Here is a 21,968-nt window from a genome sequence, read left to right as displayed (position 1 = left end):
GCACCAAGAATTCAGAATATTACAATCCACACAGTGGCACAAAATTGGCAGTTTTGAAATATCATCCAGTTGACATCAATTTATACCACACCTCACCCTTGTGAGAAAAGATTTTATGACATATTCCAATAAGATTTATGGCCCACCATTTTTATAAGACAATTTGGGGGACTTATCTATGTACAGCTTATGAATTCCAGTTTCATGTTATGAACTCTCTGTGTATTTAGGCTGTTTGACTGCCTTTTGCATGTATTCGTACGTCACACTTCTTATGTTAAGAAGAGGGAGAGCAGCACCTGAGTGCCTGCCTCTGATTGATATGGTTTTTAAGAACCACAAACAACTGAATCGGTCCTGCCCCTACCCTAGCTGAGCAATGGTTATGCCAAAGAGTGTGGCCAAAACTGCAATAAACCAGTTTTTCAAGTCTGGACTCCATGTGGGTGGTAACCAAGCATCAGATCACATGAGGGGGACCTTGAGGCTGACCAGGAGGTTCACATGGAAAGAAGACTAGAAGTTATAAAAGGACCAGCTCTCTCACCAAGAGAAACATGTACCAGAGGAGAGAAGCCAAAGAGAGGGGATTTGGAAGCCTGAAAGGACAATGACCAAATCCCAAAGAATGCTAAAGAGTGGTGAATAAACTTAGGCAGGGAATGGTATAGATGTGTTTCTTATTTTACATGGATCTGTATAACACTTGTGCTGTCTCAAATAAAGAGTGACTAATTTAAGAAATCCCTCTGCAAAGTCTGTGTCCTACTGGCTTCAACCCACATGTCCCTGAACAATTAAACTGTAAACAGGAGTACTCACTGGGACAAAATGAGAAAATGTCTGGATTATATTTTTATAAATATTACAATTGTTAACACTTCCTGTATGCATACAGTTGAATGAAAGGAGGCTGGAAAAGGGGGGTTGTTACGACATCCAGGAAAGGTAAAACGATGACACAGACAAGATAGCTCTGATGTACCCAACTTCAAAGGAGGTACAATAACAATGGTTGGCTCCATCCAGGCTAGAATGGGGCATCCTCCCCAAGCCTGGGATCAAAGGAGGCAAAAATACTAAAGACCCTAGAAAAGGGAGGCGGGTTACAGGGTAAGCTGAGAGAGGCTGGCCAGGATGTGTCAGTGAAAAAGTTGACAGCGTGACTGAGACACACAGAGATACAGATGTTGTGAGGAAGACGAGCTGATACTCACAGCAAGAGATGAAGTTAACTGAGCTGAGGGGAACTTACAAAAGTATAAACACCACCTTTGCATGTAGCCCTTTTACTGTTGTTACACTTCATTCATTTCTCAAAGGCACAAAGTATTTAGACCGGTCAATACTTTGTTTTGAAGAGGCTGTTTTGAGTCACCAGCTCCCAAAGGGAAACGCTGGCAGGGTCCACCAGCAGTTGGATCTGCTGACTTGGTCATGGTTAGTTCCCAGGGGGGTGTAACCCAGGTCCTGGGGTCTGAGAGTGGGTGAGTGGTGGAATTCCACTCCAGCAGAGGTGAAGGCCTGAGACCCATGGCCTGAGACCCATGGCACTCAGAGAGACCCCAAGAAGGAACAGCTAACCCAGTAACCGTGACACACACTAGAGTGGAGCTCTGAAAAGGATGTGCTTAACCTACAGGGAAGTGCAGCACTGGTCCTGGGACTAGGGAAGCTAGGCTGCACAATCCAACTTATGAAAAAGGTACCAGACAGAGAGTCAGTGCACCGGCAGTGAACCTAGAGGCCAAAGAAAGAGCCTACTCAGGCCCAGGGGAACTTAATGCACATGAACACAGCATGTGGGTCGAAACACTACTGTGGGTCCAACATGGGGACAGGGCTGTGACATAAAATTTATTTTTGGGTTTTATACTTCTGCCAATCACCATATTATCAAGCACCTTCCACATAAAATAGATAGCAAAACTGAAGTCCCTAGAGGATTTCATGAAGTATTTCTCTGGTGCCTTGAACCAGAGGTACGCCCTCAAAGCTTAAAAATAAACCATTGGAAAATCTAAAAATTTCACAATAAAATAATTCCATTCATAAAATTTCCAATTACAAGATGCTCTCACAAAAACAAAAGCACTCCATCCAACCATATATATATCATATCACAGGATTTCACTTAATACTCTCTTAATTTCTATGCCCTATCTATGAACCCCTAATGTTCCCTCTACAAATACAGTACAATCAACTCAGAGGGCCCTGCTACGACAAAGCTGTCATAGAAAACAGTTGCAACACAGTTAAAGTTTGTAGCTTAGACCAGTGGCTCTCAACCTTTCCAGACTACTGTACCCCTTTCAGGAATCTAATTTCTCTTGCATACCCCCAAGTTACATCTCATTTAAAAATTACTTGCTTATAAAATCTGATATAAAAATACAAGTGTTACAGCACACTATTACTGAAAAAATTGCTTACTTTCTAATTTTTACCTTATAATTATCAAATAAATCAATTAGAATATAAATATTGTACTTGCATTTCAGTGTATAGTATATAGAGCAGTATAAACAAGTCATTGTTTGTATGAAATTTTAGTTTGTACTGACTTTGCTAGTGCTTTTTAAGCAGCCTGCTGTAAAACTAGGCAAATATCTAGATGAGCTGATGTACCCCCTGGAAGACCTCTGCGTACCACCAGGGATACATGTACCTCTGGTTGGGAACCACTGTCATAGACAGAATTTAACCATATTTTAGCTAGGTCCTCCAATTCAGTTACATTTGTACCATAACTAGACCAGGCTCATACCCAGGTTTAGGACCAAAACCCATACTGTTCACACACAAATCCTTCTGGCTCATGCCAGAAACCTCTTAGGACTCAGACCTGCAAACCTGCCAAGATGCATGGGTGAGAGTCCCACTATGGGACAGGTCCAAGCCCACCCATTTTGCACACCCAGATTTACTATGCAGTGTAGACCTTACATTTTTTTTAAAAAAAACTCATCAATGTTAACTGTAACAGTTTGGCAGCAGCCTAATACCTTAATAGATATCCTCTGTAAAGTGGTTTGAGATCTACTGATGAAAAAAGCACTATAAAAGCTAGATATTAATAATAATTAATGATCATCATCATCATGCAAAGCAGTTGTAGAGCATCAGCCGAATAACGTGGTTGAGGGAGAGTGAGAATTCAGTTCCTATCCTTCTGACATACATGACACTAGTGATAAAGTGTCACTTCACTGATGAAGTGAGCTGTAGCTCACGAAAGCTCATGCTCAAAGGAGTTGGTTAGTCTCTAAGGTGCGACAAGTACTCCTTTTCTTTTTGCGAATACAGACTAACACGGCTGTTCCTCTGAAACTAGTGATAAATAGTGACCAGTCCCACCAGCTGCTGCACGTGTTTACCGCCAAAGGTTTTATAAACGCCACATGTTTCAAAAGCCTTTTAAAAACTTAAGTCTCCTCAGTCAGCCCTGCTAATACCCAGAAGAAGACCAGAAGTCCCCAAATCAGAAGAGAATACGCTTTATAAGCTTAATAAAGACAGGGACCAGTTAAGCTCCAACCTCAAAAAGCATCCAGTTCCTCTACCCCCCTCCCCCGCATCTTTATTTAAATATAAATTGTCTATTTCAGTGACTATTTCTGTTTAATGTTTTCTGTGTATAACTCCTCCTGGGGAAGAGGAATATAGACCGGACATTTTGTTTACAAGCAAACTTGAAATGTTTACACCCAACTCGGGAGGGGCGATGGGAGGAAGGGCCGCTGGAGAGAAGGAAGGAGCAAGGGGGCAGGCTGAGAGGAAATGAGGAGTGGGTCTGTGTGCGAAAGGTGAGGGAGGAAGGGAGGTGAGGGAGACGAGGAAATGAAAGGGGGAGGGGGAGTCCAGCGAAGGGGCTGCTGCTATGAGCCCAGCAAAGGGAGGAGCAAGCTCCCCACGTGGCGAGCAGGTACCTGGGCTATTGCTGTCGCTGCTAGCGTGTGTTCCAGGCTGAGGCTCCCACCAAGGCTCGTCCAGCGCGTCCCCCATATGTCCCAGCCGCACCGCGGGCCACGCCGCCGCTACTCTACGCCGTCCGGGAAGAACCCCGCACCAGCTCCGGGGGACGCCGCTGCCGGCTGCTGACACCGCCCTCTCCCGCCAGAGACGCGCCCCCTCCCCGCTCGCTACTAAGCCTGGCACCGCGGGGCGGGTTTGCGGCGAAGGGCGCGCGGAAAGCAAAGGGCTCAGCAGCCGGGCTGCCTGCGCGCGGCGTGCATGGGAGCCCTGTGCACACGTGGTGTAGGCGCAGATATGTGTGGTGTCTGCATGGCGTGTTTAGGTTCGTGCGTATCGTGTGTGCACAGAGGGACGTGATGTCTGCATATGCACATGTGCTTGCTGGGTTAGTGGGTGGCACACTGGCAGACATAAGACCCTCTAATTAGACACGTTTGGTGGGGAGAAAAACAGGGACATTTCTTTTAACTCTGTTGAAACCTAGTCGTGAAGGAGAACTTTCCAGATGGACAACTTGGGGCAAAGACCAGCATTTGAAAAGGGGGGGTGGGGTAGGGCACAATTGGTATGTGTAGTATGGATAAGTGCTGAGTCTTTAGTATATATACATATCTGTGCACACATGCATGTGTCTGGCAGGTTTAAGGATGCTTTACGTCATGTAATATTGAAATTATTTACTATCCTTAGTTCATCATACATATGTTACAACTCTTTTGTTAGTAAGTAGTAAGAAAAAAATAGGTGTTCAATTTTCAAGCGCTGCAATCAAGTTAATCAAAGATTGCAAGGGGGAGAAAGGAGCTGCAGCTAGAACTCAACCATTCATGATGTTTATTTAAGTCAGACTGCATCTGTCTTGTTTGGGCCTGGAAAATATCTACTTTCTTTATTATGATACTTCATAACCTCTTGCCTGAGAAAGGACTATAAATATGTGAAAATATATTGTAACCTTGTAACTTTTTTCCCCTTTCACATATGGAACACGGATCTTGCAAACACTTAAGGAATTATGTAATTTTGTTCACAACAGTAATTCCATTGAAGTCAATGGGACTACTCAACCAACTAAATAAAGTTATGCAGTTTCCTAAAAATGTGCAGTATCAAGGCCATACAATGTCATTGGCAATGAAAAGTATTTTGAGACATTTACACAAAATCTTGCAGTACATATATTTGTATGTAATAAATACTTTTTATAAAGATAAAAATCATATTTATGCAATAACTAATTCAGTAGCAATTGCTTTGAAACTACTGCCTTCCCTCATGATATGTAATACTATTAGGTCATTTATTTGAGTGTAAATCTTCAAATATCCTTTGAAGTGTACAGAACAGCATAATCTTGCAATGTATTTACAATCTCTGGAATCAATTCAAAGCCCCCTTGCTAGGAAAGGGAAAGTGGTATCAGTATTAAGATTTAACAATTCTACTTTAAGGCAATGAAATATTAGTAACAGGTATTAATTAACATATTAATGAAAATTAAAGGGCTGGTCCTGCAAACATTTATGTATGAGCTTAACTTTAATACTGTGAGTAGTTTTGTTGATATCAGTGGAACCGTTCACAGTAGTAAAGCTAAGCACGTGTGTGTTTTCAAGATTGTGGCCAAAGATCATGCTAATAAACTCAAGGAAACATTGTTCACTTACTCTGAGTGAAGCACAATGTTTATAAGCAGAGCCTTCATATTAAATATTGTATTTATAGTCTATTGTTTGCAAAAGCAATTAAAGCACACAAATAACAAAAGTAGATAAATGCAATGATCAGATGCAACAAATGAATATACTGTAAAAAGAAGCCACACACTTATCAGATCTATAATAGATTTATATACATGGAATATAGCCGAAGGCAGGGGTTCTCAACCTTTTTCTTTCTGAGACACCCACAACATGCTGTAAAAACTTCATAGCCCACCTGTGCCACAAAAACTGCTTTTCTGCATATAAAAGACAAGACTGGCTTTAGGGGGTAGCAAGCAGGACAATTGCCTGGGGCCACCATGCTTCAGGCTTCAGGTTGCTCAGGCTTCAGCCCCAGGCAGTGTGGCTCAAGGCCCCAGGCTTCAGCCCCAGGTGGTGGGGCTTCAGCTTCCTGCCTTAGGTCCCAGCAAATCTAATGCCAGCTTTGCTCGGTGGACCCCCTGACACCTGCTCACGGCCCCCCTCCAAGGGGCCTCAGGCCCCTGGTTGAGAACCACTGGCTGAAGGCACTAGTGTGAAAGAATATACATGTGTAGTAACCATAAATAATCATGAGATGGCACTATTCGTCCATAGAAATGAATCTAACCCTGTTTGTTAACACTCAAAGCCCGCTACCAAACTCTTTTTGCCTTGGTCCGTTCACGTATCCGGACAGAGTTCCTTTGGGTGGCATCCACTGACTCCCTTGACACCTTTGAGGAGCAGTGGGCACTGTCCAGGGTTCTCTGCTCGGTGTCCCCGTCCGGTTCCCTTCATTTGACCCTTTGACCACACTCCTGTCCCTGTTATTTCATTAGTTGTACCCCAGATTTATTTGGTGTCCAGGTCCTGTGGATCCCCCTCTTAGGCTGGGGGAGGGGATCCTTTAGCAGTGGACAGGCTTCGCCCGCCCACTTCCCAGATCCTAATAGGACCAAACTCTTTTTGGAGAGAGGTGAGAGAGTGTGTGCAGTAAGAATAAATAGCACAGATACAAAAAGATTTTAACACCAAACAGGTGCATAATAATCTAATATTAAAGTTAATTTATTTCCATCATTTTCATGACATGAAGCCCGGTGGTTGAGGCAGGGAAGGTAGAAGAACAGGAGTGGAAAAGTCAGCATCCACAACAGGTCCTCTAGCTTAAAAATTGGTCCATGCTACTAGCAAGCATGGATACTTTCCAAGGAGCAGCTCAGGGGTCAACTAAGGGTACCTGATAAGATAACTGCTTAAATGTACAGGTGGGGGTCAGGAGCATCTTTGACCCTTAAAAACCTGACAGCTTTGGGAACCAGGAAGAAATTACTTCCTTAAGAGAGACAGATGTCCATGTTGTGGAGGGAGACTGGAGGAGGATATATGCCCCCCCACCACTACTTTGCAGAAAGCACCTGGCAGCCTGGAGGGAGGGGTGTTGTATGTATTGGGAAGTAACACAATTCCTTCCCTCCCTCCAAAAACAAAAGGGGGGGCAGTGCATTGCATTGGAGCTCAACTGCTCCTCAACACTTAATTCCCAGCTCCCTCTTGTTGCTGCTCCACAGCTCAGTGTCCTTTAGATATGCAACCAAGCAGAAGAGGAGAGATCAGAAAGTGGTCTCTGTATCCCCTCCACTCTCAGGCACTCAGCATGGGTGACATATATCTCTTACCCTTAAATAGTGGAGAAAGAGATCTGAACCTGGATGGGATATTCCTCCTCTGTCCCTCACAGGCAGCAGATCAAATGGCAATAGCTCACTTTGCATGAATTTATGATGGGATCGTGGGTAGCTCAGTGCAGTGGTCCCTCATAGCATTTTCCTCTACCCATCCTCCACCTCATTCACTAGAGGAGGAATACTCCTTTCCAGCCCCTACCCAGGCTTCCAGATTTTTTCCTGGGGAAGTGGCACACAGGCTTTTCTGGCCTCCCTGTTTGTAAATGGCAATTTTACAAGAAGTTACAGGGAAGCCTGAAGTTTCTCTGTGACATGTGAATACGAGATTTAATTCTGCTGGTGCTCCTTTGTAAACTGGTATGGGTTTTAAGTAAAGCAAAGTAACCCCTTCAGCTACTGTGCTTTTATTTCACACTCCACATCACACATGCACACCTGTCCTTCTTGGGAAGGGTTTTTCATTTCTACAACTAATAATTTGGCAGTTTGGAGGCCGAGTTGCTGATCTCTGCTATGCACATGCATTAGCTACGGTCCTGTGTTGACTTCAGGTAATTTTTGGTGCTTCCATGTCCTCTGACTCCTCTTGATAACATTGCTCAGGGATTCTCACATCTTTCCACAATGTGGATCATAATTTAACAGATTGTTCTTGTGGATCAACTTCCCCCTCCCCCACTTACATGACAGAGCCCTGTGACAACTACATCATTTGCTCACGAAAATAGGTTTATAACTGCGTTTAGAGCAACACCTTGCCTTCCCGAAGAAAACAAGGTCACCAACACATGCTCTCCTTCTGCTCTTCAATTCAGCCCCCGAGCCCCCTGCATTAGATCCCACACTGGGCCACGGGGTGGGGTGGGGTGGGGGAATGCTCCCCCTTCCCCAGCTCTGTACACTTACTATTACTATGATTTATGTTTATGATGGTTGCACCGAGCTGCCCCAGGCCCGGAGTCAGAGCCTGCGCGCGCTGTCCGCACACAGCAGCACTCAAGCTCAGGGCGGCGCCAGCGGGCTCCAGCACATGCCTCCCGCCTGGGACAGACCCCGTCCCGAGCCGCCCCCAGCGCTTCTAGCTCCTCCGCGTTCCAAAGGGGCGGGTCTGAAAGAAGCTCGCGCGCGCGCCCCATCCCCCAGGCCTCATAGCAACAGCAGCAGGCCGACGGCTCCCAAGGGCGCCCACGTCACCGACCGCCCGCCCGCCACCCCCGCGCTTTACGGCCAGCCTGGGCTTTACGACAGCGCCGCGGGCCGGGAAGGGGAGGCGGATGTTTTCTCCAGCTGTCGAAAATAAGCCGCGATTTACGGCATAGCGAGGGCACGTCAACAGCTATGGCGGAAGGGGAAGAGGTGCTGCCGGGCAGCTGGTGAGCGAGAGCCCGTCACCCCCTCCCACGCCCGGGAGCGAGCCCCGGGGAGAGAGAAACCCCCCCTCCGCTCGCAGCCGGCCCGGGGGAACTTCCCCTGGGTGGGACAGTAGGAGCCCCGCCGGGGCTGCGCCTCCCTGGGCAGGGACGGGGGGAGCCGGCCCGGGGCAGCCTCGCGGGAGGAGCTCCTGTCTGGGCCGGCCCGGGGCAGGGGCAGGGGCAGCAGCGTCATCCCTGGCGGCGGCGGGTCTGGTCGGCTCCCGGGAGCTGGGGGTCGCCCCAGTGGAAAGGCTGGTTTTGCCCGGCCCAGAGCCGCCGGCGCGTCCTTCGGTTGAGTTCAGTTTCCTCCTGCGGGCCCGGCGCGTGCGGGGAGCTGGACTGAGTTCTTCCCGGGGACGTTTTCTTCCTCCTCTGAGCCGGGTCACCTCTAACGGCCTTCACCGTGTACCCCTAGACCGTGCCCTGCCCCCTGGGGACGCTCCGAGCGAGCGAGCGCGCCCCTACCTGCCTTCAGAGGCAATGGCCTTCGGTGGCCCCAGAGATGGGATTTTGGTCTGTGTGCGCCCCTTAGCGATTCCATATGCCATTTTTGCTGCCGACGTGGCTTCTTACGGTCACTTGAGACTAAATCTTGCTCCGTGTTGTGTTGAATACCAAGGTTAAACACTTGCACTGTTTCTTCCTTTTTATTCCTCTCCTTGTATCTGGCTCCTGTATGTCACCTTGCTCCTCTGTTGCCTGCTTGCTCTTTGTCCCTTCCACATGCACACCTTAAAGCTTCCTTTGGTTCCCTTGTGTGCAGCCACCTGTGCAGTTGCCCCACTCACTGTGATTTTCCAATTCCCAATCACCTGTTTTGGCCCACTTGTCTTATGGTCTGTGTATGTAGAGTCTATATTTAGGACTAGGCATGGTTTCTATTGATCAGTCTAGCTCTAATGTAAAGAAACTGGATTTGATGTGAACGTTGGTGTAACTAAGGCCTGGTCTACAATATAAAACATGAACAACATAGTAAGGTCAACCTGATTCCCACTGTAGATGCAGCTATGTTGGGGTGAGCAAACTTTTTGTCCTGAGGGCCACATCTGGGTGGGGAAGTTGCATGCAGGACTATGAAAGTAGGGTTGGGGTTCTGGAGGGGGTGTGGGAGGTGGTGCGGTGTGCAGGAAAGGGCTCAGGGCAAGGCATTGGGGTGCAGGAGGAATGTGGGCTGTGTGAGGGCTCAGGGCAGGGGGTTGGGGTGTAGCAGGGGGCTCAGGGCAGAGGGTTGGGATGCAGGAGGGGTGTGGCAGGGGGTTGGGGTGTGGTGTGCAGGATGGATTTGGGATGTGGGCTCCGGCCCAGCGCCACTTACCTTGAGTGGCTCCGGGGTGGCGGTGGCAGCAGCACGCAGCAGGATTAAAGCAGGCTACCTGCCTGCCCTGGCCCTGCACCAGTCCTGGAAGTGGCCAGCACCAGGACCCTGGGGCGGGGCAGAGGTCTTCATGAGCTGACCTTGCCTGAGGGCACCTCCCCCCGCAGCTCCCATTGGCTGGGAACCCCCAGGGGCTGCAGGGATGTGGTGCTGGCCGCTTCTGGGAGCGGGGCTAGGGGAGGCAGGGAGCCTGCCTTAGCCTCACAGCGCCACAGGGGTGGCAATCCCACGGGCTGGATCGAAAGCCCTGACGGGCTGGATGCAGGCCGTAGTTTGCCCACCCCTGAGCTAGGTGAATGGAAGCTCCGCCTCCCATGGGGGTAGATTTACTACATTGACAGAAAAAACCCTGCCATTGCTGTAGGAAGTGTCTGTGCTACTGCAGCTGTGCCACTTGTGGTGTAGACATACGCTGACATCAGTTGCTATCTCTGTACTATGACCATACGAGTCCTGCATGTATGGCTCTCAAGGGGTTAAATCATTCATCTAACTACTGAGTTTTGTTCACTGGCAATTGTAAACTGACAGCATTCTTCTGGTTACAGAAAAGTAAATAAAGTACAGTGTTAATTATTAAGATTTATGAAGCACATTGTACAGGTAAAGCGCTGTATGACTGCTAAGTGTTGTCAATTCTAAATAAAGATCTACTCATATAGATATATAATTATGCACTAGAGCAGTGGGTCTCAACCAGGGGTCTGAGGCCCCCTCCGGGGGGGGGCCACAAGCAGGTTTCAGGGGGTCTGCCAACCAGGGCCGACATTAGACTTGCTGGGGCCCAGGCAGAAAGCCAAACCCCCACAGCTTGAGGCTGAAGCCACCTGCACTTGAAGGTCTATCAATGCCTTTTAGATGGACAGGGATGGTGTCCCCAGCCTCTGTTTGCCAGAAGCTGGGAATGGGTGACAGGAGATGGATCACTTGATGATGACCTGTTCTGTTCATTCCCTCTTGGGCATCTGGCATTGGCAACTGTCAGAAGACAGGATACTGGGCTAGATGGACCTTTGGTCTGACCCAGTATGGCCATTCTTATGAAGCCAAAGCTTAAGCTTTGCAGGGCCCCCTGTGGCGTGGGAACCTGGGCAATTGCCCTGCTTGCTACCCCCTAACACTGGCCCTGGCTTTTATATGCAGAAAAACAGTTGTGACACAGGTGGGCTGTGGTGTTTATAGCGTGGGAAGGAGGGGCAGAAAGAAAAAGATTGAAAACCCCTGCACTAGAGCACCCACTTGTAAAACTGTTGGGTCTTGGAACAGTGAAGCATAATCTTTGAGATGAAATCTGAATCATGTTAAAGAATCTTTGGAAAAAATACTGCAGTCCTACCACTTCCAATAATAATTGCTGAGAGTACATGCAACCTTGAAGATCTCAAAACATTGCTAAAACGCTTTTTAAAAAACTAAACAGTGAGTTCTCCATGAGAAATGCTGGTTCCATACAGATTCACTACAAAAATATGAAGATGTTTACCAGGTGTGGCCTATATTTATACCATGCTGAATAGTAACGTTTAGTTGTAATTGGAATAAAACTAAACAGGGATGGTATTATTTGGATGGGAGAGCTTCCCATTGAAAACTTTGGCATTGTAGGGAGTTGTGGGGATGATGCACTAGGCAAGATTTTTCTTTCAGAATCAAAAACTACATTATGATGTCAAGTGACACTGCTAGCAACACAGTGAATCTTTTGGGTGAAATGTAAAACTGATATCCTGATGGTTTGACTTCAGATGTCATTTATTGTTTTTTTCTTTCAAGAATTAATGGTCTGGCCCAAATTTCAATCTATATAATTACCCTTTTGCCTGTCCCCACTAAATTCCATCTGCTTTTTTATTGCGTTTCTTGTGCTTTGTATATAATGTTTCAGTGTGCTGTTAAGTACCTGCTTTACTCAAGGGGAAGTTGTAATTTAAGGGGTGAATGAAGTGTTCTCTCAGAATAGTATGCAAAGAAATTTGGGATATTTCTTGATGTAAAAGAATTGTCAGTTTGTCTCTCTAGTTCCAGAGAAGTTTAAGGACAAAATACTTGATTTCTACAAATACAGAGAAACTTAGTGAAACCAAGTCCCTTGGATCCAAGCACAAGGAAAATTACACTTTTGTCAGAGGAGAACATAGTAGAAAAAGTAATTTAAACCTATTTACTAACGAAATTCTTTAGGAAACCTACAGTCTTCTGTGTTGTAATAGTCAGTTTATTTTTCTCTTAATGGTTAATTGTAAATACCTGTTGGAATCCACAGTTCTTCCTTTATTTCTTGAAGAACAGATTTATGAAAATTTGAGGCATGTTGGGTAAGAGAACTCTATTTTAGCTCATATATCGAGGAAAGCAATAAAATTGTTTTCTGACTTTAAAAGAAACAAATTGTAAATTTTAGGGTGATGATTAGGGTGTATAGTCAACAGGGAGTAACCAGAAGTTTTTGATTTGATATGGGGATATACTTTCATATACAATATGCTACATTACTGTGATCTGCTTCATGGTAGCTTTATTTGTTTTGACTTTTTTTTAGTAGGAAGTATTTATTTAATACATGGTTGCAAAATAAGTCATATTCGCCAATTTGCCACTTTTGGGTAAATGTGTGAGAATTCAGCAATATTATTACTTTTGTTTGAGGCTAGAATAGTTATCGACATCTAACTCTAAATGCATTGTGAAACAGACAATGGGTGAAAACACTTAAATGAAACAAATAATTTGTGTTCCTTTTTTAGCATATTTTTGGTATGTCCCTACTTGTGCATACACACATTTTCTCATTGAAATTAAGTGTAATTTAAATTATAAAGTTTGCAACATCAGTTGAGCAGGAGATAAAATACATCCTGTTTTCTTTCCCTTACATCAGGATTACATTTAAAACTATAGTGAAATCATGCAAACGTGGTTATGAACCTACAACAGTTGAGAGAATCTACTGGAAGGTGCTTAATATATTTAGCCTCTTATTTAGTTTTCAGGCCTCACACGAGTGGATGCAACAGCATATTTTTTAAACAACATCAGCAGTTCAATAGTCTCAAGACCTACTTTAACTGGAAAACTGAAAGGTGCTTCATTGTGGATGTAATCACTATGTGTGCCTCTAAATTTCACTGTTGGGTTCCTGAACCATAATTAAACTGTTTGAGACAGAATAATGTGACATAAACTATTTACCAGTGTAATACTATTTTTCGATTCTCATGACACTGCTTCCTAAATCTGAGAAACCTTAAGGTTAAATGTGATACTGTAACACATTTAGGGGGAAAATACCCTTTTTTGAGTTATTCAAAATGGTGCCGCATTTGGGGCATATTTCACTGCACCTCTTTTTTAAAAGTTGAAGACCTTCTTTTTTATTTACATCAATACAAAATAGCTGTTGCTGGAGCTTTTCCATTCCAGTGAGAGGATCATTAACTAAAAATAGGAACCAGAGCGTAACGGAGGTTGCAGAACGTTTGGCGTGTGGGGAGAGATATTTCTGGAGGGTAGAAAAATATATGTAGATTGAAGTTTTTATAGTGGAAAGCTTTTCTTTAAAAAAGATTTGCAAGATACAATACTACAAACCTATGGCCTCTGACCATTTGTTCTACTGTTGGTCACTCAGCCAGCAGGCTTGTTTTGTTTTTTTTATTTACTGTATGTTAATTTATGATGTGTATTTTATAAAACATTTCTATAACTGATGCAAAACATGACCTTAAGTGTGTACTCTTTTCAGCCAATTGATATAGTTAGAGGTAGTTTCTGTGAGAAACATTTCATAAATTCAGTGTCGCTGGTTTAACTTTTCCTCCTTAATCTGAAGTAGTGGGGTAAGACTGTAATAAAAGAGTTAGAAACGCACAAGGTGGTTATCTGGTTCTGTGCATGTCTTCACAGGACTACACAAAAGAACTTCTTTGGTGAAAGTAAATTTGAACTGTAACTGTTTTCTGTTCCGAGTGAGAGAGTACTGTTTTCCTAATAGATCTCTGCTAGCAGCCCTGCTTATGCTAGCATGGATCTCCACACACATTCCCCATATCTCCTGTGACAACAGCAATGCCATAAATGCTCCTGCTTTCTCCTTTTTCTGCCCATGTTCCTGATAATCCCAAGATGTAAGGCATTTGAAGGGGCAGGCTCCAATGTCATGGTGCCAGCAGATGAAACATTGGTAGGGATTCAAACTTTAGGTCCTGTTCGGACTTGTTACATTTCTCAACTTATTGGGGTTTTTTTAATTATTTGCTTTAAGGTTAAATTTAAAGTGACCAATAAGGCAGTGGGAGGTAGGTGTGTGCATGGATGGGATGGGGGTGACACAGGCTGTACTGATGGCAGCCTGGTTTCTGTTCTAGGAGGTACAGGGAGCGTGTATGTAGATCCATACCTACTAAATACATGCTTACAGTACTGCTTGCTACCATGAAGATGGGCTGTATATTAAGGCAAATAATGAGTGGTTATTATACTAGGCTGTTGCCTAAGGAAGGCAGATACAAGTAATGAGAGCATCTTTTCAAGTATAGTAGCATAAACAGATCTATGAACAGCATATGGCTAAGCAGTGTAGTAATCTGGGTGGAGATAATTGTTTTTAAGGTTCATACAGACTAATGAATGAGTGTGATGGTTTACCCGAAGGGTATGTATTACTGATTAGCTTTTTTCATCTATTCTTGTTTATAGTCAATGTCAGGTTAGCCCGTGTATGCCATGCAGATTTAAACTAAATAGGGGAGAAAAGCAACATTGTAATTTCTTATAGCAAGATATCTAGGTGTCTTTCTCAGAACAAAAAATTTAAGGGGTACATTTTCAAAGCATTATCCCAGTGATGGCCTTTGATCTATGCTAGCTATGCAGCTGCATAAAAGAGTCTCTGTACTGCCAAATAGGTGAAAGTAATAGTTCATCAGTAGTTTTTCTGCTTCCTCTCTGTTCAGCCTCTCCTCTGTCTGTCTGTGATCTGGTTCCAGAAATATTTTTCTGCTGACTCTCTTCCCTGCTTGTTTACCTCACAACAGCTTCTGATCTGATTTGGCAGCCTTGTCACGTGTATGCCATGGTTATGGAGCTTCTTCACAGGCATAGAAGGAGCTGACTGCAAACCTATACGAAATATTAGGTCTGGTTTTACCATGCAGGTCCTATCAACATTATTTGAAAGTGCTCATCTTAACTCTATGCATCCCCATTGAAATTGAAGGGTTAAGAATGAAATATCTTAATTTGGCTTTTACATTTTAATTGTGGTCTAATTTGGTGACTGTCTTCTTAATAAATAAAAGCTTTCCAGAAACTCAACACACTCAGTAATTTATGTGAACTTCCATGAAGACTAATAGGAGTTGGGATCATAGGTAGTTAGAGATGGAAAATACATACTAGATGCTTGAATTTCACCCACTACGAGGGTGAATATAGTCCCAGATGCATTCACTTGGAGACCATATTGATGTTATGCTTGATCTTGTCTAAAAGGCCAAGAAAAAGCGCTCGTGCGCGCTCTCCTTCCCTCTGCATGTGTGTGCATGTGTGTGTATTAATCATTTGTATTGCGAGGAGCATGTGGATTCCTTTTGTTTAGCTTTTAGCTTTGTTTCATTTATGATGACCAAAAAAACCCACCTGGTTTATCAGAAGTAGTGTGCTGTTTGGTCAAAGTTTCCTGAATGGTTTATTTCAGAGGAACAGCCGTGTTAGTCTGTATTCGCAAAAAGAAAAGGAGTACTTGTGGCACCTTAGAGACTAACCAATTTATTTGAGCATGAGCTTTTGTGAGCTACAGCTCACTTCATCAGATGCAGGACAGGGGCCCAGCTCATTTTCAGTTTTCTCTTGTAGTTTCTTGCTGTAATATTACTTTCATAAGTAACGTTAAAATCAGTCTGAATCTGATTGTTTTGTTTTTTTTATTTGGAGGAAAATCAAACCCGAAAGCTCCTATTAGCAATTGAGACTCTACCAGGGCTCTTTAAGAGAGCAAACTCAATTGATTACATCACCCACCATTCTGAACAGTCTTTTTAGGTGTGATAGAGGAAAAGAATGTCTGACTGTCATAGCCACAGCAGAGTAATGGAAATGACTTCTGTGTTGCAATCCATGTCATCTCAGGGTTCCTTCCCCACTCTGAACTCTGGGGTACAGATGTGGGGACCTGCATGAAAGACCCCCTAAGCTTATTCTTACCAGCTTAGGTTAAAACTTCCCAAAGGCACAGATTCCTTTCTTGCCTTGGGATCACTGCCACCACCAAGTGATTGATTTAACAAACGATCAGGGAAAGGACCACTTGGAGTCCTATTCTCCCTAAATATTCCCCCAAGCCTACACCCCCTTTCCTGGGGAAGGCTTGAGCGTATATCCTCACCAGTTGGTTACAAAGGGACTACAGACCCAAACCCCTGGGTCTTAGAACAATGGAAAAATCGGTCAGGTTCTTAAAAAGAAGGATTTTATTTAAAGGAAAGGTAAAATAATCACCTCTGTAAAATCAGGATGGTAAATAGAATCATAGAATATAAGGGTTGGAAGGGACCCCAGAAGGTCATCTAGTCCAACCCCCTGCTCAAAGCAGGACCAATTCCCAGTTAAATCATCCCAGCCAGGGCTTTGTCAAGCCTGACCTTAAAAACCTCTAAGGAAGGAGATTCTACCACCTCCCTAGGTAACGCATTCCAGTGTTTCACCACCCTCATAGTGAAAAAGTTTTTCCTAATATCCAATCTAAACCTCCCCCACTGCAGCTTGAGACCATTACTCCTCGTTCTGTCATCTGATACCATTGAGAACAGTCTAGAGCCATCCTCTTTGGAACCCCCTTTCAGGTAGTTGAAAACAGCTATCAAATCCCCCCTCATTCTTCTCTTCTGCAGGCTAAACAATCCCAGCTCCCTCAGCCTCTCCTCATAACTCATGTGTTCCAGACCCCTAATCATTTTTACAAATACTTTACAGGGTATTCAGATTCAAAACACAGGATTCCCCTCTGGGCAAAACCTTAAAGTTACAGAAAACAGGAATAAACCTCCCTCTTAGCACGGGGAAAATTCACAAGCAAAACAAAAGATAAACTAATCCGCCTTGCCTGGCGTACCTATACTGGTTGCAATATTGGAGACTTGTATTAGGATGGGTTGGAAAAGATGGATTTCTGTCTGGCCCCTCTCAGTCCCAAGAGAGAACCCCCACACAAAACAAAACCTCCCCCCCCCCCCCAACAGATTTGAAAGTATCTTTCAATACCATCTAATGTAAGGTGATAACACTTCTGTAGTGACAAATCATGCTATCAGTTTAGTGATCTTCAGGGTCAGGCAGTAGACTAGTGCCATCCCCTGTTTTGTGCTCTACGGGGAACAAAGTACTGATGATAGAATTTCTAGGGAATGACTGACTGTTTTAAGATGGTATTCTGCTGTTGGGTATTTTTCCCCCTGTGTGATTGTTTCCATTTACATTATGGCAAAAGCCAATTTTGATATAAGTACAAATACATAGCTCTTTAATCTGTAAATATCAGCTATTGGTAGCTGCAGAATTAAAACTAGTGGGTCCATTAGAAATTCTCTTCCAGGTGTGTTTGTAATTAGGCTGCTTAATTCTTTCCAGAAGAGTCCTGCACTTAGGACTAAAGAATCACATGCATTGCTACAGACTAGGGACCGAATGGCTCGGCAGCAGTTCTGCAGAAAAGGACCTTGGGGTTACAGTGGACGAGAAGCTGGATATGTGTCAACAGTGTGCCCTCGTTGCCAAGAAGGCTAACGGCATTTTGGGCTGTATAAGTAGGGGCATTGCCAGCAGATGGAGGGACGTGATCGTTCCCCTCTATTTGACATTGGTGAGGCCTCATCTGGAGTACTGTTCAGTTTTGGGCCCCACACTACAGGAAGGATGTGGAAAAATTGGAAGGCATCCAGCAGAGGGTAACAAAAATGATTAGGGGACTAGAACACATGACTTATGAGGAGAGGCTGAGGGAACTGGGATTGTTTAGTCTGCAGAAGAGAAGAATGAGGGGGGATTTGATAGCTGCTTTCAACTACCCTAAAGGGGGTTCCAGTGCAAATGGTTCTAGACTATTCTCAGTGGTAGAAGAGGACAGAACAAGGAGTAATGGTCTCAAGTTGCAGTGGGGGAGGTTTAGATTGGATATTAGGGAAAACTTTTTCACTAGGAGAGTGGTGAAACATTGGAATGCGTTACCTAGGGAGGTGGTTGAATCCTCCTACCTTTGAAGTTTTTAAGGTCAGGCTTGACAAAGCCCTGGCTGGGATGATTTAGTTGGGGATTGGTCCTGCTTTGAGCAGGGGGTTGGACTACATGACCTCCTGAGGTCCCTTCCAGCCCTGATATTCTATGATTCTATTAAAAGAAAAGGAGTACTTGTGGCACCTTAGAGACTAACCAATTTATTTGAGCATGAGCTTTAGTGAGCTACAGCTCACTTCATCGGATGCATACTGTGGAAACTGCAGAAGACATTATATACACAGAGACCATGAAACAATACCTCCTCCCACCCCACTCTCCTGCTGGTAATAGCTTATCTAAAGTGATCATCAAGTTGGGCCATTTCCAGCACAAATCCAGGTTTTCTCACCCTCCGCCCCCCCCCCCCCACACACACACACAAACTCACTCTCCTGCTGGTAATAGCCCATCCAAAGTGACCACTCTCTTTAAAATGTGTATGATAATCAAGGTGGGCCATTTCCAGCACAAATCCAGGTTTTCTCACCCCACCCCCATACACACACAAACTCACTCTCCTGCTGGTGATTGAGTTTGTGTGTGTATGGGGGTGGAGGGGTGAGAAAACCTGGATTTGTGCTGGAAATGGCCCACCTTGATTATCATGCACATTGTAGGGAGAGTGGTCACTTTGGATGGGCTATTACCAGCAGGAGAGTGAGTTTGTGGGGGGGGGGAGAGGGGCAGAGGGTGAGAGAACCTGGATTTGTGCTGGAAATGGCCCAACTTGATGATCACTTTAGATAAGCTATTACCAGCAGGAGAGTGGGGTGGAAGGAGGTATTGTTTCATGGTCTCTGTGTATATAATGTCTTCTGCAGTTTCCACAGTATGCATCCGATGAAGTGAGCTGTAGCTCACGAAAGCTCATGCTCAAATAAATTGGTTAGTCTCTAAGGTGCCACAAGTACTCCTTTTCTTTTTGTGAATACAGACTAACACGGCTGTTACTCTGAAACCTATGATTCTATTTGTTCCGTAGGTGTGTTTGTCTTTAATTTAATTACATTCTCTCCAATACATGTTGAAATGTGGTTTATATATTACAGCCTGAGGCTCTAGCTACACTATGACTTTTAACCAGTTAATTATGTAGCTGGTGGTAACAGTTTTGTTTCCACACACATGGTTAAAACTTGGATAGTAAACTGTAGCAGCTAACCATATTTTACCCGTGCTATAGGCCTAATCTGGCACTTGATTGTCTCTCTCTAATCAGTTTGACACACTGAGTTCAGGGTTTTACAATACTGATGGGACCTCCTAACAGTGCCTGCTTAACAGGATTGGCAGTTTCTCCTTCATCTCACTTCTCTGTGCACCTGGATATCCCAGACTGCATTGCCTACATGCTGCTGGTTCTGCTCTGTGTGTATGTCCTTCAGATGCTTTATCTTCTTCTATGGAAGAATGGGTTCATGGCCCACATTTTCCAGAATGCACTGGTACAAATATAGTCAGACAATTTAGGGGTGTATGAACAAACAGGGTTGCATAGTTTTGCACAACTGTGTCAGTATGTGGACACCACTCAACCATGTTTGTCCTATGTGTTAAGGAATGCTAATTTATTTTGCCTTGCTGGGTTATATGCCTAAATTGCAAGCATTAGAACCGTGGAGCATATTGTGCTGATAATGTTCACTGGGTAGTGCTGTGCTGTGTGCAATGTCTGGTGTTTGTCAAATGGAGTTTGATCCTGTGGTTGCCACCTGTCAAACTGGACTTCTGAACAGAACATTAATTTCAGCTAGGTACAGGTTACATTATTGTGCTAATGAAAGATTGCACAAAAGGAAGCATATGAAAAAGAAATCAAGTGGCTAGTGTGGCCATTTTATAAATACATGAGAACCACAAAACACAGCCATCACTAAATTTTTAGGTGTGTTTTTATTTTAATCTCTACTTCTATATGGATCAGGCTTTCTGAAGTCTTAAGACACAGAAAAGATTTGCTCAAATGAATTCAGGTTTGCAAATATTTTGTTGGTTTTATTTTCCCATTTGATTCGTATTCATCAATGAGGATCTCTTCTATTTGGGAGATTATTCAAGTGAGCAGCTTGGCTTCCTCATGTCTCTTTTAGATGGGAATGAAAAGTGATAACTGAATTGCTCTAATGAATGATGTTATGAGCTATTTATTAAGGGTATAAGTAGGAAGCATTATACTACTATAGACAAAACATTAAGCTTTGCAGCTACTGCTGGTTCTTTAGACTCCCCAGTTTAGAATTATAACCCTCTTGACATAACCATACCACTAAGGCGGTAATTTATTGCACAGCTGTGAAGATAACTTTGCTGTCTCTCATCTAAAATCAGCAACTCCTCTAACATGAGTATGCATAATAGCTTTGGGAAGGTGTGTGGGGGTGTTCCTCTCCAACAGACATGTACCTGTAATCTATTTCAGGGGTGCTGGGGAGCTGCTTATTAAACTCTAATAAATTTTAACTACAGAGTAACATGTAAGGGCAGATATCTTTCCTGACTAAAGCCTTAGACTGTAAACTCCTTTGTACGTGTACAATGCCTAGAACAATGAGGTCCTGATCTGGGTTGGGGCTTCTAAGCACTTCCGCTGTACAAATAATAGATTAATTTAAAAAAAAAAAAAACCTAGAAAAGTGAACCTCTTCTTACGAAGTCTTGCTACATTTTCATCCAAACTGGGTATGAATATGTTGGCTTTCATACAATATAATCGACATATAAAATCTGATTTTAAAGCACTTATGCTTATAAGCCTATTGGAAAAAGATACAAACAATTGTGCAGGTACTTAACTTTAATATCTAACATCCTGTGTAGTTTTGAAATATGTAGATTAATCTTTAGAAAATCAGATTTTTGTGTGTCTTTTAAGAGACTAGAGTTGATATGTCTTGATCAAGGAACTCCATTGGGAGTGGGTAGTTAAACATTAAAATTAGCATACTAAACTAGCATCTGACTTGCTGTATCTATTACAGGAATATGAACTGTAGCTACCGAAGACCATGGACAAATACATACCATAAGAAAAGTGCCTAAATGTGAGGAATTTTACTGGGTCTGCTATAGAATGTTAGAATTTAATATCAGCCAGTACCACAATTCTTCCTTATGAAACATACCTTTTTAAAGGACAATGAAGTTCACGAAGTAGATTGTGATGTGGCAACACTAGTTACTAACAGAGCGCTTGAACTGATAAGCCTTTAGTACCCACATGTGCAAGTATATACATCTCTGTATTTTGGAGTAGAATCATTCTGTACTTAATATATGTCAAGTGTGTCACGCTCTTCTCACTCTGTAGACAAACTGTTTTAACTGTCACTTCTGATATCCCGTTGCACCTGCCATTTTGCCATAATTGTAACTTCACATGAAATTGTAAGAGGTAGCTGAACAGGTGCATTCAGTCTGCAAGTGTGTGAAATGTTCAACTGCAGCCAGCAAGAAGATATTATCTGTTAAAAATACGTACGTAGTTTTCACTTTCTGAATAATCACCTGTTTTGTCTACATTTAAACATTTTTGGTGAGACATTAAAAAAAAATCTTACAA

At 43.7% G+C, this 21,968-nt stretch overlaps 2 protein-coding genes across 8 annotated transcripts in view; one reads left to right on the top strand and one right to left on the bottom strand.

Annotated features, from left to right (window-relative positions):
- The window catches only part of CMSS1 (cms1 ribosomal small subunit homolog), a 368,267-nt gene extending 363,996 nt beyond the window's left edge, over positions 1-4,271 (bottom strand). Inside the window, exon 1 of one of the 3 annotated variants that reach the window (XM_048817164.2) lies at positions 3,933-4,271. Coding sequence is in view for 1 of the 3 variants with exons in the window: in XM_075118568.1 (XP_074974669.1) it covers positions 3,933-4,008 (76 nt within the window). In the remaining 2 variants the exon portion in view is untranslated. The remainder of the gene's footprint in view (positions 1-3,932) is intronic. The other 2 variants (XM_075118568.1, XM_075118593.1) reach the window with 2 other exon arrangements.
- A 4,295-nt stretch (positions 4,272-8,566) lies between these two features.
- The window catches only part of TBC1D23 (TBC1 domain family member 23), a 57,558-nt gene continuing 44,156 nt past the window's right edge, over positions 8,567-21,968 (top strand). Inside the window, exon 1 of one of the 5 annotated variants that reach the window (XM_048817030.2) lies at positions 8,567-8,724. In XM_048817030.2, coding sequence (XP_048672987.1) covers positions 8,690-8,724 — 35 coding nt within the window. In that variant the 5' untranslated portion in view covers positions 8,567-8,689. Of the gene's footprint in view, positions 8,725-11,420; positions 11,628-21,428; positions 21,451-21,968 lie in introns of those variants that run through there. The other 4 variants (XM_075118544.1, XM_075118549.1, XM_075118547.1 and 1 more) reach the window with 4 other exon arrangements.

Source organism: Caretta caretta, chromosome 1, assembly GCF_965140235.1.
Source record: "Caretta caretta isolate rCarCar2 chromosome 1, rCarCar1.hap1, whole genome shotgun sequence".
NCBI classification, from domain to species: Eukaryota; Metazoa; Chordata; order Testudines; family Cheloniidae; genus Caretta; species Caretta caretta.
This window is presented reverse-complemented; position numbering and strand designations above follow the sequence as displayed.